The 13,515-nt window shown below is 51.8% G+C and overlaps 1 protein-coding gene and 2 non-coding genes across 3 annotated transcripts; all 3 read left to right on the top strand.

The window, feature by feature from the left end:
• Positions 1-2,483: 2,483 nt before the first annotated feature.
• Positions 2,484-6,774, top strand: LOC134165266 (small ribosomal subunit protein uS2). The gene is made up of 7 exons (XM_062621880.1): positions 2,484-2,581; positions 2,836-3,003; positions 3,512-3,630; positions 4,853-5,098; positions 6,033-6,161; positions 6,366-6,534; positions 6,627-6,774. Exons 2-7 carry the CDS (start codon positions 2,871-2,873, stop codon positions 6,719-6,721), a joined length of 891 nt encoding a protein of 296 aa, XP_062477864.1. The 5' UTR covers positions 2,484-2,581; positions 2,836-2,870; the 3' UTR covers positions 6,722-6,774.
• On the top strand, positions 4,219-4,378 carry LOC134165281 (small nucleolar RNA SNORA62/SNORA6 family). Its single transcript, XR_009965461.1, has one exon. It is a non-coding gene; the product is annotated as a small nucleolar RNA SNORA62/SNORA6 family (small nucleolar RNA).
• Positions 5,180-5,338, top strand: LOC134165282 (small nucleolar RNA SNORA62/SNORA6 family). The gene has a single exon (XR_009965462.1). It is a non-coding gene; the product is annotated as a small nucleolar RNA SNORA62/SNORA6 family (small nucleolar RNA).
• Positions 6,775-13,515: the final 6,741 nt, after the last annotated feature.

Below are 13,515 nucleotides of genomic sequence, written 5' to 3'. Positions count from 1 at the left end.
TGGATGAGTTCAGAGCACGTACATGGCAACACATATTCTCTTTTTCTGTGAGTTATAATATACACTGGCTGTGCTAGTGCAACCTAAATCACCTTAAATGGAAAGAACACATAACAATGGGGAATCTTGTCTTTTTCACAGCTTCCTCCTCCTGCCTGCTGTGTGTAAAGGCTGTTGGAAACAGAAGCCCCATACTAGCTGGTAAAATACTCACCTTTAGGACAGTGGGGTTTGAGCACTCTGTGGGGAGACTGTTTTTAATCTCCTGCTAACCAGGTCTTTGCTACTCAGGCAGTCTGATCTCAGCAGGGGACAGGACATTGTGCCTGGGGCATAACCCTCTGCTGCAAGGTGATGCTGGGCTCTCCTCTTGCTGCCACAGTGTGGTCCTGGGATTTATTAGCAGGTTGTGCTAAGGAAAACACTGCTGTTATTGATACTGAGATGTGCATCTGTAACCCCTTCTCTTTTCAGATATTGCCTAAGTGATACATTCTAATATGGAGTTATCTGTGTGTAACAGTCCTACCAGACAGTCCTGGTGTGCAGCCTTGGGCCAGCTGGACCTGAATTGCTTGTGCAGGTACTTGATACCATGTTATGCTGGTGATAGTGCCCACTCCTGCACGCAGGGCTCCCCAGAGCTCTCCTGCTGCCTTGGAGAACCACCTCCAGTGTAGAAAACATTGCTGCTTGTGCTGCTGAGAGCTGCCCTAGCTATGAGAAGAGATAGCAGACAAGCTCCTTAATCCTCTTGGGTAGTAGAGGGTGGGAAAGAGAGGGAAAAAAAACAGTTTAAAGGCACTGTCCTTGTAATAAAACACTGAAATAAGGATCCTCTTTACATAGAAAAACCAGGCCAAAGCTTTGCTTGCTTTTTTAATGTATTATGTGCCATAATCACTGACACCACAACTGCACAGAAATTATTCCTTATCTCACACACTTCTGGAGACTCAGTGTGGAGCTCCTGAATCCCTTCTGGCAGTGCTTCTGGGCTCAAAGTACCGAGCCGATTTTCCACTTTGCACTGTCTCCATTTCCAATTCGATCACTATAAAATGCTTTGGGAGATTTTAGCATAGTGCATTAAGGATTTTTTTTAGTAAAAATGACAAAAAAAAAAGCCCAGCAAGAGGTTAAATGAGGCCTCCACAACTTCTGTATCAGGTGTTAGGCAATTCTGGCTTTGTAGGATAAGAAGTGAATAGTGACAGGAGGGACGTGGTCTAAAATACATGATCGGGTAGGTACATTTCCATCTGAATAGCATATCCATTAGTGAGAGAGGTTTATTTTAAAGTATCTCAGCACACAGGTAAAAATAACCCAAACTTTCAGGTTGCTTAAGAAAACAATGTGAAATATTTTAGTGTCAAGCTTTAGCATGACTTTTCCAAGCCCTCTCATGGGCTCTGGGGCTCATGGTCTGCCAGAAAGGTCCAAAACTAACAAGAAGAAATAAGTGAAGTATTAGATATTCCAGAGGAGTGTGGAATGCTTACCAGCAGCACTCAAAATGGTTGGTGCTGGAAAGGACCATGGGGTCACCTAGTCCAACCTCCCTGCTCAAGCAGCTGCTTTGATAACATATTTAGTGCGATATTTGTTACTGAGCTTCCATCAATTTGTTCAGATACACTTTGAATGCAGATGGTTTTTGATGACACAGGGGAGCTCTCCAGACTAAATCTACTGCACACAGTACGGTAACACCACCACCTCCCCTCTTCTCCCCACAAGCTAATAGTCACATCATATCTGTTAGGAGATATATTGGACATAGCCCCGTCGTGTCAGCTCTCGCTATCCCCAGCAACACAAGTTTATAATGTGTTAGGCACCTGTGTAATAGTCAATGATCTTGCTGAGAGCTCACAACTGTTTGCCGAGTTTCATTTTACTCATCTTTGTCACCACCACGTGGCAAATGTCTGAATTACTGTCGTAAAATGTATCCCACAACTGTTCTGGTGATCCCGCTGATTAAGATCATCAAACAAGCACACAGAAGACTGTGAGAGCCAGCTCCTGACACGCAGGTTGGGCTTTTGGGGGAATGCTGGAAAGTGGCTGCTCACCGAAAGGGGACAAGGCTGAGAACACTGGGGCTGTTCAGCCTGGAGAAGAGAAGCTGCGTGGAGACCTCAGAGCAGCTTCCAGTGTCTGAAGGGGGCTACAAGGATGCTGGAGAGGGACTCTTCATTAGGGGTTGTAGCGATAGGACAAGGGGTTGGAGCAACCTGCTCTAGTGTGAGGTGTCCCTGCCCATGGCAGGGGTTGGAACTGGATGATGTTGAGGTCCTTTCCAACCCAACCCATTCTACTACCTTCAAGCAGCTTCTCTTCCCCAGGCTGCACAGCCCCAGTGCCCTCCTCCTGCCCCCATGCAGGAGGGGCTCCAGCCCTGAGCATCCTCGTGGGTCAGGACCGGGACCCGTCGCTAGGAGCCTCCTGCCCTAGCAACTCCCGCCCCTCCCGCGGCTCCTCATTGGCTGGCGGCGCTATATATAGCCGTCACACGGAGCCGCCCATCCTTTTCGCTCCGCGCCTGCTAGGGCCTCCATACGGCGTTGTCAGTGTGAGTGCGGGCCGGCGGTCGGGGCGGGCTGCGGAGGGGCTCCGGGGGGGTCCCGGGGCACCGCGGGGGTCCCCAGGAGCCTCTTCCCGCGGACCTCGTGGTGCCGGCGGGCGGCCCTGGCCGAGCGGCGGCTCTGGCCGAGGCTTGCGGGAGGCGGGCGGCGCGGGCAAGATGGCGGCGGTGGCTGAGGGGCCTCGTGTGGCGGTGAGAGGCGGGGGTCCGCGGAGGGCTGAGCGCGGTGTTTGCCCGTACAGGTTCCCCGTCGTCGCTTCCAAAGGGAAACCCCACAATGTCCGGAGGTCTCGATGTCCTGCAGATGAAGGAGGAGGATGTCCTCAAGTTCCTCGCTGCAGGGACCCACCTGGGAGGCACCAACCTTGACTTCCAGATGGAGCAGTACATCTACAAGAGGAAAAGCGATGGTAAATACGGGGGGTGGGCGGCTCCGTGGGCGCAGCTGAGGAAGGAGCAAGGTGTGAGTGTTTGAGCTCTTTAGCGGCGTGTCCATGGCCTGAAAGGCACAGGCGTTTCTTACCGATGCACTCAGTTTATCCGGAGAAGTAGAATGAAACACGTATTTGATAACTTGCTGAATTAACCACAGCTGCATTTGGGCACTTAAGATAGTTCTTGACTATAGTAACAAAGCAGTTTTAACGTCTCACTAGTGATTTCTGCTACTTGTTTGCAGTGTTCTTCAGTCTGTGCCTGTTAAAAGGGTGATGTTCATATCAGGCCCTGGTTCATGTTGATAGATGCCTGAAGTGTTGCATCCATCATGTTCATAGGTTGCTTCCCACATAAATAGCTTTCCAGTAATGGAATTTTGCAGTAACCACAGCCATGCAGCAAGTTTAATGGCAGGAGAGTGCTGCCCTGTTCTAGGGTGTTGTATCAGCTGGTTGCTCTAAAGCCTTTTGTCACCAATAGGTATTTACATCATCAACTTGAAGAGGACCTGGGAGAAGCTCCTCCTGGCAGCCCGTGCCATTGTTGCCATTGAGAACCCAGCTGATGTGAGCGTCATTTCCTCTAGGAATACTGGACAGGTAAGGATGTGCGTTGGTCATGAAGCCTGCAGTCTTGGCACCAGGACTCTTGGCTGCATCACTGCCTGCCAGTGGCAGTTTAATGGTGAAAGCAGCACAGATTCTGACCCTGAAAATGCTTTTTTTGTGTGTGTGTTTCTTATGTTGCACTTGCAGCTTGGATCAGTTGAAACCCACGTCTTATTTCTGTAGTTTTAGGACGTTTGGTAACTTTGTTCATATTCTCTAGGTGCTTCGTATTGGTGGTCAGGCCGCCGGTGCTCCCCTTGCTCTTAATAATTCTGTGAGCCATTGGCACTGCTTTTTGGGGACAATAAGTGCTTGATACATACTTTTCCAAGGAAATCATTTGCACTGTTCCTGAGCAAAGTGGAGTAACTGTGGTTTTAGTTTCCTCTCTAGATTCCTAGCAAAAAAGTGTCAGAGAAGGGGATACAACGTTTAAGTAATATCCAGCTGCCCTCTGATGTTTAGCTGTGAACTGAGTTTCTTTGGATCAATGTAGGTGGTGCCACAGATGTTTAAGGGAGATTGTGGATGACATGGGGTGGGTTTACAAAGGAAAAGCTTGGGTTCACATGGGATTGACCTGCACACTGTTAAAGCTTGATGCTGAGGTCAGTTTTTGGCCGGTGAGCTCTCAAGTGTCGGAAGTGTGCTACAGCAAACTGCATGGCAGGGTGTTCGCTAACGCCAGGAGAGGGGCTCCCTCTGTGAGTGGAGTTTGATAGTAGGCCCTGCCACATGCCCGAGGAGATGGTGCAGGTGAGTAAGCACTGCAGATTTCATGGGCACAGCAGCAGTTTGTCTGTATTTATTACTGAGTTTTCCCTGTGGTTACGCTGCTAGATAATGGAAAGATGTAGAAATAATGGAAGAAAATCAGCTTTGCTTCCTTCTTAAGCTGTTTTCTCCCCCTTTTTGTGTTTTCATTATGAGACTATGGAGTAGACCATGCAGACTTCAAAAAACCACAGGGTTTCCTATCCTGAATTCCTGCTTTGCTGGTGGATATGATCTTTATAACACCTGGTGCTGGCATAGCTATTTTCAGAAGCATCCTTATTTTGTCCCATTCTGAGCGCAGAGCTGGTGGTGAGCCCTGATTTTACCCAGGACTTGAAACAAACAGTTCAGCTCAATGTTGTGCATGCTCACACCTGGGTGGGTGGCTCGAAACACAGTTTTCCTGCTTCAGTCTTGACTCTGGTCTATTTTGCAGCGTGCTGTTCTCAAGTTTGCTGCTGCCACCGGGGCTACTCCTATCGCTGGACGTTTCACCCCTGGCACCTTCACAAACCAGATCCAAGCAGCTTTCCGTGAGCCACGACTCCTGGTTGTCACAGACCCCCGGGCTGACCATCAGCCCCTGACAGAGGCATCTTATGTCAACATCCCCACCATCGCGCTCTGCAACACCGACTCCCCGCTGCGCTACGTGGACATTGCTATCCCCTGCAACAACAAGGTAGAGGCTTTGTAAGGGTTGCCTTGTGTCTCACTAGTTAAGGCCTCTTGCAAGAGAGCAGGAGGGGAGGGGGTGAGGCGATCTGCACACAGTTGGAGCTTGGAGCTGAGGCCTGTTTCTGGCCAAGGAACTCTCAAGTGTAGGACGTGTGCTATAGTAACTTGGCAAGACTTTGTACTGGCACCAGGAGGGTCTTTGTGGCCCAATGAATGAAGTTTGGTAGTCACTCTTGCCACAGTCCATGCATATGAATGAATGCTCCATCCCTGGCAGTATTCAAGGCCAGGCTGGACAGAGCCTTGGGTGACACGGTCTAGTATGAGGTGTCCTTGCCCATGGCAGGAGGGTTGGAACTGAATAATCTTAAGGTCCTTTCCAATCCAAACCATTCTGTGAGAGAGACATGCTGAAGAAACTGCTCAGAAACATGACCTTGCCAGAAACCACCTGGAAGTCTAGGAAGATGGGAAACTTACCTTTGATCTCCATCTAGATGTCATTCACTACAACTTATGTAAGCCAGTTCTGAGCGTGTGTGTGAGATTTGCTCATTTAGCTGACTTTTCTATTCATTTTAGGATGTGATGAGCATAATCCCTGTCTTTTGGATAAGATTCACATGGGTTAGCGAGCAGTAGGAACTCCATAGCAGGAGAATTGCTTCAAGCAATGCTGGATACAGCAAATTCAGGTGCTGATGATTTGAACTGTGCTTTGATTCCTGCAGAGACCTGAAAATGTCACTGGGAACTCAGCAAGTTGCCTTTTCCTGAGTCCCCAGTGCACAAGTCTGGGCATTAGCAAGTAATGTCTTTCACTTGCCAAGTAAGAACCTTGGATTTGATGCACGAAAGTCTTGCTCTTTCAAAGAAGAAAAGGTGTTTTGGAGGTTTTAGCTTTGCAGCAGGTCTTACACCCTGTTCTCCTGTTCCAGGGAGCCCACTCTGTGGGTCTGATGTGGTGGATGCTGGCTCGGGAGGTCCTGCGCATGCGTGGCACCATCTCCCGTGAGCATCCATGGGAAGTCATGCCTGACTTGTACTTCTACAGGGATCCCGAGGAGGTAGGAGATGTGTCTGATGTGCCTTGCTTGCATGGTGCTCCTGCCCCATGTCTGTGCCTGCTGTTAGAGACAGGCTGTGCCAGTATCATCACTGCACTTCACATTGGAAGGTGATGGTTGGTTCACTGTGGTGCCTGTTGTCTGGTCCATGTAGGGTGGTGAGGTGTTTCTGGGAGACTTAGGCTGTGTGCTCTTCCGTTGCAGATTGAAAAGGAGGAGCAGGCTGCTGCTGAGAAAGCAGTTACAAAGGAGGAGTTCCAGACGGAATGGACGGCCCCAGCTCCTGAATTCACTGCTCCTCCTCAGCCTGAGGTTGCAGATTGGTCTGAGGGAGTGCAGGTCCCATCTGTGCCCATCCAGCAGTTCCCCACAGGTCAGTTTGGGGGGTGGTTGTGGGAAGTAGAGGGGCTGTTGCAGGGGGTGGGAAGAGCTGTGCTGTGCTAATTGTTGGCTTTGTAATTGCAGAGGACTGGAGTGCCCAGCCTGCCACTGAGGACTGGTCAGCAGCTCCCACAGCTCAGGCAACTGAGTGGGTTGGCACTGCCACGGAGTGGTCCTAACTTCAGTCCTGCTGTACTGCAAGGGAAATAAAAGACTGGTTTAATACACACCACACACTGCTGTCTTAAACTGGCAGTACATGGGTAGTGTGGGGCATGGTCTATGGCCAAGGGTGGTGGAAGCTCTGTGCCTGCCATTGCATGTGTCCCAGCTTCCAGCAGGCTGCAGGGCATCCTGTGGCCCGCTGAGGGTGGGTGGATGGAATAGGGAGGAGAGCCCTGGACTGGGAGCTGCTCCCCTGATGAAGCTGCAGTTCTAGCACCGGTGTCACCGGTTCCTCCCTCAAAAGTGCTGTAGTAATCCTCAGAAAAAAATACCAAAGCCAAACCAAACACCTTTCCCCCCCTTAATTCTTTGATTTTAGTTATTTTGGGGGAGTATATTTGTGATTAATAGCTATGATGGAGGGTAGACCCTTTACCAGGAGAAATGGGATTGGTTAGAGGTGGAGATGGGTTCAAATTGGATGTGCGTACCCATGTTGCTGTGATCTGGTATTCTCCTTTGGCCATGCCAGTCAACCTGTAAAGAATGCTCTCCCTTAGCACATGTGCTCATTTCTTTTACTGTAACAGTGCATATTAGCAGTAAAAAGCCTAAAGCAACCCAGCTATGCTGTTGTGCAAAGGGAGCTGATCTGTTGGCTTTACCTATTTAGATGCAAGGCAGCTACAGATACTTAATGCACAGCTTTTATCTGAGAGGCACATGAGCGCTTCACTATTTGGCCCTAAAAAGGCCCTTCCCATTCTGTTTGCCAGCAGCACAAATGTCACCCGTGGTGCTGGGCTGTGTCAAAAGCAGTGTGAGCAGCAGGTCGAGGGAGGTGATGCTGCCCCTCTGCTCTTGTGAGACTTCACTTGCAGCACTGTGTGCAGCTCTGCTGTCCTCAGCATAAAAGGGACATGGAGCTGTTGGAGCAAGTCCACACGGGGATGCTCAGGGGCCGGATCACCTCCTGTAGGGAGACAGGCTGAGAACATTGGGGCTGTTCAGCCTGGAGAAGAGAAGCTGTGTGGAGACCTCAGAGCAGCTTCCAGTGTCTGAAGGGGGCTACAAGGATGCTGGAGAGGGACTCTTCATCAGGGACTGTAGTGATAGGACAAGGGGTGATGGGTTCAAACTGAAACAGGGGAAGTTCAGGTTAGATCTAAGGCAGAAGTTCTTCCCTGTGAGGGTGCTGAGGCGCTGGCACAGGGTGCCCAGAGAAGCTGTGGCTGCCCCATCCCTGGCAGTGTTCAAAGTCAGGTTGGATGGAGCCTTGGGAGACGTAATCTAGTGTGAGGTGTCCCTGCCCATGGCAGGGGCTTGGAACTGGATGATCTTAAGGTCCTTTCCACTCCAAACCATTTTGGGATTCAGGTGTGTTTCTGGCACATCCTTGAGCCTTTCTCCTGGCACCCAGCAGTGGGCAGCTCCTTCCTGCCACCTGCGGTTGGTCACTGTGTGTCAGGGGATGGTGAGATCCTGTTTGCTTTGAGACCCTGGGTGAGTGCTGTAGCTCCATTGGGGACAGTGGCTGCTGATGCACTCCCCAGTTCTGAGATTGCCCAAAATAACTTGATACCCTCAGATCTCTGCGCGTGGAATCAGAATTGCCTCTTTGGGGTGACTGGGGTGGGGTGGAAGGGTTCCTTTGATAGGACCTCTGCAGAGGGGATGGATAGCAGGCCTCTGGAAAAGGAGGCAGCTTTGGCTGCTGCAGCAGAGCTCCTTCGCTTCCATTGCAGGAGGGCTCTGTTCCTAGCATGCAGGGGCACAGGGGAGGAGAGAGGGATCTTTATGTGTTTGGGTTGGTTGAATTGAGCTAGGTATGTTTTTTAGGACAGCCTTTCTCTCCCACATTTGGTCACAGCAGGAGCTACCTGGTGCTGCTGAGCATCACAGAGCCCCTCTGGAGAAATGAGCTGTTGAGGACAGTATGCTATGATGTGATCCGTGGGTCTCGCATGCACACGTGCTTCCTAATTCCCTCTCTAATCCGTGTGCCCGCATTCACAGATGTTCCTTTTCCTCTCCGGTCATTTCTTTGCTCAGATAATCACTTGGCATTTTTAGTACTCGGGTATTGTGGTAGGATTACAGCAGGGCTTTTTCTCTTCGAGGAAGCAAAGGGCTTTACGCACAGCTGAAGACTCAGCTCCGTTTGCTTGATGTTCCACTCTTCCCATCTGCAGGCTGGTAGCACTGATCTGCCTTTACCCTACTCTACCCAGAGAGGCGGTGGATGAACCATCCCTGGAGACACTCAAGGCCAGGCTGGATGTGGTCCTGGGCAACCTGATCTGGTTGAAGATGTCCCTGCTCATTGCAGGGGGTTGGACTTGGATGAGCTTTGAAGGTCCCTTCCAACCCAAACCTTTCCATGGTTCTATATTTGCCTTTTGGGTCTGAGCTAGGGGAGGATGACCCTACCTGCCTGCCGCTGCTCTCGGACACCGGCACGTTAACAAACATGGGCCCCCGGGGGCAGACAGCCCTCGGAGCATCGCTCCCACCTGGCAGGTATCAGGAGGATGATGATGGTGCGGGGCTGCACAGCTGCCAAGTGCCGGGGTGAGGATCGTTTCCAAGGTCCCAGTAGATGGGGCTGTCGTTCCTGGTTTGTCCGCTTTCCACCGCTGCGGGTGGCCAGGGAGCAGGACAGAGGGGAAGGACGGCCAAAAGCTGCTTTGTAAGCACACCTGAGCCTTTTGAGGTGACTCCCTGCCCTCCTAAACACCCCAGCTGCTATTTAGTGCTGCAGGAGCGACTTCACACCACTGCAAAGCCCCTGGCTGTGGGGTCTGATGCATCTTCGGCACCTGGCTCCATCTCTTGCAGTGGGAGCGGGGCTGGTCCTGCTGAGGCTTGCTGTGCCTCTTGCCTGGCTTTTGACTTCCCTGCAGCAGGATGGTGCCACCCTCTCACAGGGATCCAAATACACTGTTTGTAACGAAAACCCCAACCCGGACCCTGTGTTATTCTCTATGTGTCTGGGTGTTAAACTTGCCTCCACGCTCAGCTGCTTTTAATTTCCCTAAGGGAGCAAGTGTGGGATGCTGCTGGCTTTCAGTGCAGAGCAATACAGTGCTCCTAGATGAAGATGCTCATCCATCCTGCTTGCCTTACTGCTTCCAGCATTTCTAGAGTGGCTTGTCCCTAGTACCCCCAAAGCTCACAGGTACCCAACTTATTGCACCCTTTGGCTTTACCTATATAGGGAAACATTAAGCAGCACATGTAGAGGGGGAATTGGAGTGTGCACCATTTTCCTTCACTTGTTATTTTGCTTTTAGAGGCTCTCATCTGAGAGGCAAGATCACCCTCAAGACCAAGCCACCAGCACTTGCTCAGCAGTGCTTCTGAAGGCTCCTTTGTGCCACAGCTTGCTCCCAGCTGGGTAAGGCTTTACGAGCCTCAGGGGTGAGGGGCTGGAGCATCTCCTCCCCCTTGCTCATAAGGAGTGGGGTGGAGTAGGAGCGAGGAGGGTGTTGGCTTGGTGGGGCAAGCCCCCTTTGACTGCTGCAGGCAGCTGATGTTCTCCATTCGCAGCTTGTGTTTCTGTATTCCAACCTTTGGGAAGCTTTGAGCTTGGTTTTAAGTCTTGATTTGGTTTGTTTAAGCATGACCTGGATCCCTCTGTGACTCCCAGGATGCTTCTGCGCTTTGTTTCAAACCTTATTTTCCCCTCTGAGAAAGCAGCACATCCGTGGTTGTGTTCCAAGAGGAGAACTGGGATTTCAGGAGCCACACCTCGAAGAGGGCAGCAGGAACTCCATTAGAATGTCCCATCTGAGGCCTGTGCTATGGAATCCTGCTAGTTCCCAACGCTCAGGTTACCAGCGCTGCGTGGTACCCAGGTGGGACCAGGGCTCTGTTGTGCTCACAGGCTGGCCTGTGCTGGTTCTGCTCCCCTGGGATCCGGGATCCAGAGGTTGCTCTGTTAAGTAAGTGCCAACCTTTTGTGTTCATTTAATCTTTATGTTGACTCTTCCGCTGGTGCAAGGGTATGGATTGACCTTCCCTCCTCGTGTCCGTTGCGGGGCAGCTGTGTTAGAGCAGAGCATCTCTTGGCTGGCTGCGGCTTGGGAAGAGGCTCGGTGTGCACGTGGGTGCTCATGTGCTTCCCAGGACACAAGGGCTGCTGTAAGGCCCTGCTGTCTTCTGGGACTGTGGCTTCATGATTAGAGTCTCCTGGGGCTCTCCTGCTAATAAGAGCAATGAGTGCTTCCCATAGGGCAGTGTGACCTGGAGGGGAGCAGGGGAGGGACCAGGCACTGAGCAGCCACCTCTTTCCTTGCTGAGGCTTAGGGTGGGCTTAGCTGTCGTGGTAGATGCTCAAGCAGTGCGTTGTTTCCCCCTCCTCTATCTGGCCCTGAGCCCTCCCATTACCTGATCTAAAGAGATCTGACAATAACCTTCATATTCTGAAGCTCCTAAACATCTGTTTGGGCACTAAAATACTCACTGCTGCTGCTAGCCAAACCCCCCCCCAAAACCAACCCAAAAGGCCCATATGTGTGAAATCTTTCCCAGTTAAAGGGAGGTTTGGATCTGCAGCCTTTTGCAGAAGTAGCCTTGGTTTCCCTGAACAGCTTTGCTTTGAGGGAAGGAGAGTGGGGACAAGGGGAGGACACAACAGCCTGGGATGTTTGTGCAGCTCCTGATCCCCGTTGGAATGGGTTACTATTAATGTCCCACCTCCCACTAGCGTGCTCTGCACGCTGTGATGCTTTGCCCTCCTCGAGCCGCCCAGGTAACGGTGCCACGCTGCTATGGTTGCTCTTATTCCATCCTCAGCTGAGCTGAAGCTATTTTTTCCCCTTCCCACGTTGCCTGCAGACAGGCAGCACTGGCAGCCTGTGCAAGCACCACTGGGTTCCCACCAGAGGAGCTCTCCTCGCCTCCGTTCCTGCTGTAGCATCCTGCCGCTGTAAAGCTCCTGTGCAGCAGAGGTGGGCGCAGGGCTGCTGGGTTCTAACCCATCTGCTGGGGCCAATCCCCCTGTAAACTGGGTTTAATGATGCTCAACCCCAATCCAGTTCCCCTGGGCAGGAGCTTCGGGGCGCAGAGCTGGGCTCTTGTGTCCAGCATCACCCTCCTGCCTTGGGTCTGGTCGCCAGCAGGGTGAGGGAGGAGATGCTGCCCCTCTGCTCTGCTCTGGTGAGACCGCACCTGGAGCGCTGCATCCAGCTCTGCAGCCCTCAGCACAGGAAAGACGTGGACCTGTTGGAAAGGGGCCAGAGAAGGGACAGAATGATCAGAGGGATGGAGCAGCTCTGCTGTGAGGAAAGGCTGAGAGAGCTGGGGTTGTTCAACCTGGAGAAGAGAAGGCTCCAGGGAGACCTTGTTGTGGCTTTTCAGTACATAAAGGGGCTATAAGAAAGATGGGGAGAGAACTTTTAGCAGGGCCTGTTGCAACAGGACGAGGGGTGATGGTTTTAACCTAAAAGAGAGATTCAGGCTGGATGTGAGGAAGGAATTCTGTACAATGAGGGTGGTAAAACACTGGCACAGGTTTCCCAGAGAGGGGGTGGATGAACCATCCCTGGAGACATCCCAGGCCAGGCTGGATGTGGTTCTGGGCAACCTGATCTGGTTGAAGATGTCCCTGCTCATTGCAGGGGGTTGAAACTGGATGAGCTTTGAAGGTCCCTTCCAACCCAAACCGTTCCATGAGGTGGGAGGGACCCTCTGTGATTGCCCCTCTCCTTGGCTGCTCTGCCACCATTGGGTGGCTTTTGCCCTATGGCCTTCCCATGAGGGTTTGATGGTGATGGTAGCTTTTGTCTACTGGGAGATGGCATCTATCTGTCCATCCCTGCGTCCCTCTGCTGAGTGCATGGGGAAGGTGGGTATTCCTGGGCAGCACCACATGGCACCCGTTTCAGACTCTGAGACAATGCCCACCACTGGGTTTGCTGGTCTATAGATGGCTGAACTGAAGGGGACCCAGGGAGCTGGGCCCTGTGATTGGAAATGAAGGCGTGCAGCAAAGCCAAGCCTCCCTGCATTAGCTTTGTGTTGGTACAGACCATTAAAACACACTGCTGACTTCTGATTCAGCAATGGTGACTGTGTTGTGCGAGGAATGGTGGTTTCCAGAGTTGCTTTTTCCCCTGAGGAAAAACTGTATCCGAGCATTTGTGAGTGCTGAAGCCTTGGCTGCAGATGAAACGGGGCTGCCCCTTGTCAAAGGACGAGCTGCTGCCCTGGGGCTTAGGCAAGCAGCAAGAAGAGCATGATGGAGAGAAGAAAATCCCCATGGCTGTCAGGCTGCAGAGCTGATAGTGCTGCAGGCAGCATGAACGGGAACTGGGGGGATCACTCTTTAAAGCTTTCTGGTGAGCACTTCATTTCTGTTGTCAGGACATTGCTGCTTGGCAGAGCCATGGTTTGGAGATGGAGTAAGGTCAGGCTTCAGAGGTCCCCATTCAACCTGCTTTGGTGGTAGCAAAAACACCTGATATTGTTGTATAAAGGGGTCTGAGCATGCTGGGGTGCAGAGAGGTGGGCAACCTGCTGCACCCATGGCCTGATGGGGTCTGCAGGACATCAGATGGAGTTTTAGCGCATCTTCAGCAGCGGGAAAGCCACGGTGGGGATGCTGAGCAGTGCGTCTTGTGGGGTGGGATAGGCTGCAAACACACGGTCTCCATCACCAGGCATTGTCTCTGGGCCTGGGGAAACGGCTGTTGGCTGTGTTCCTCGCCTGGATCCGATGGTGGAAGTGTCTCAGTGGGTGCTGGAGCCAGTGGCCCCTATCCCTGTGATGGCTGTTGTGGTGCCTGGAAGCTCTTTGTTGCTGAGA

This window comes from Pezoporus occidentalis, unplaced genomic scaffold (genome assembly GCF_034315485.1).
Source record: "Pezoporus occidentalis ecotype Australia unplaced genomic scaffold, CSIRO_AGI_Poc_V1 ctg235, whole genome shotgun sequence".
Classification (NCBI taxonomy): Eukaryota; Metazoa; Chordata; class Aves; order Psittaciformes; family Psittacidae; genus Pezoporus; species Pezoporus occidentalis.
Note: the sequence above shows the minus strand (reverse complement) of the source record. Positions and strands in the feature narration are given on the sequence as shown.

What these genes read in the sequence shown, in the direction of transcription:
- LOC134165266 (XM_062621880.1), top strand. Translation starts at nt 2,871, where the DNA reads ATGTCCGGAGGTCTCGATGTCCTGCAGATGAAGGAGGAGGATGTCCTC. An exon ending in CCTCTAGGAATACTGGACAG is followed by an intron (nt 3,631 to 4,852) that starts GTAAGGATGTGC and finishes TCTATTTTGCAG; the next exon opens with CGTGCTGTTCTCAAGTTTGC. An exon ending in CTATCCCCTGCAACAACAAG is followed by an intron (nt 5,099 to 6,032) that starts GTAGAGGCTTTG and finishes CTCCTGTTCCAG; the next exon opens with GGAGCCCACTCTGTGGGTCT.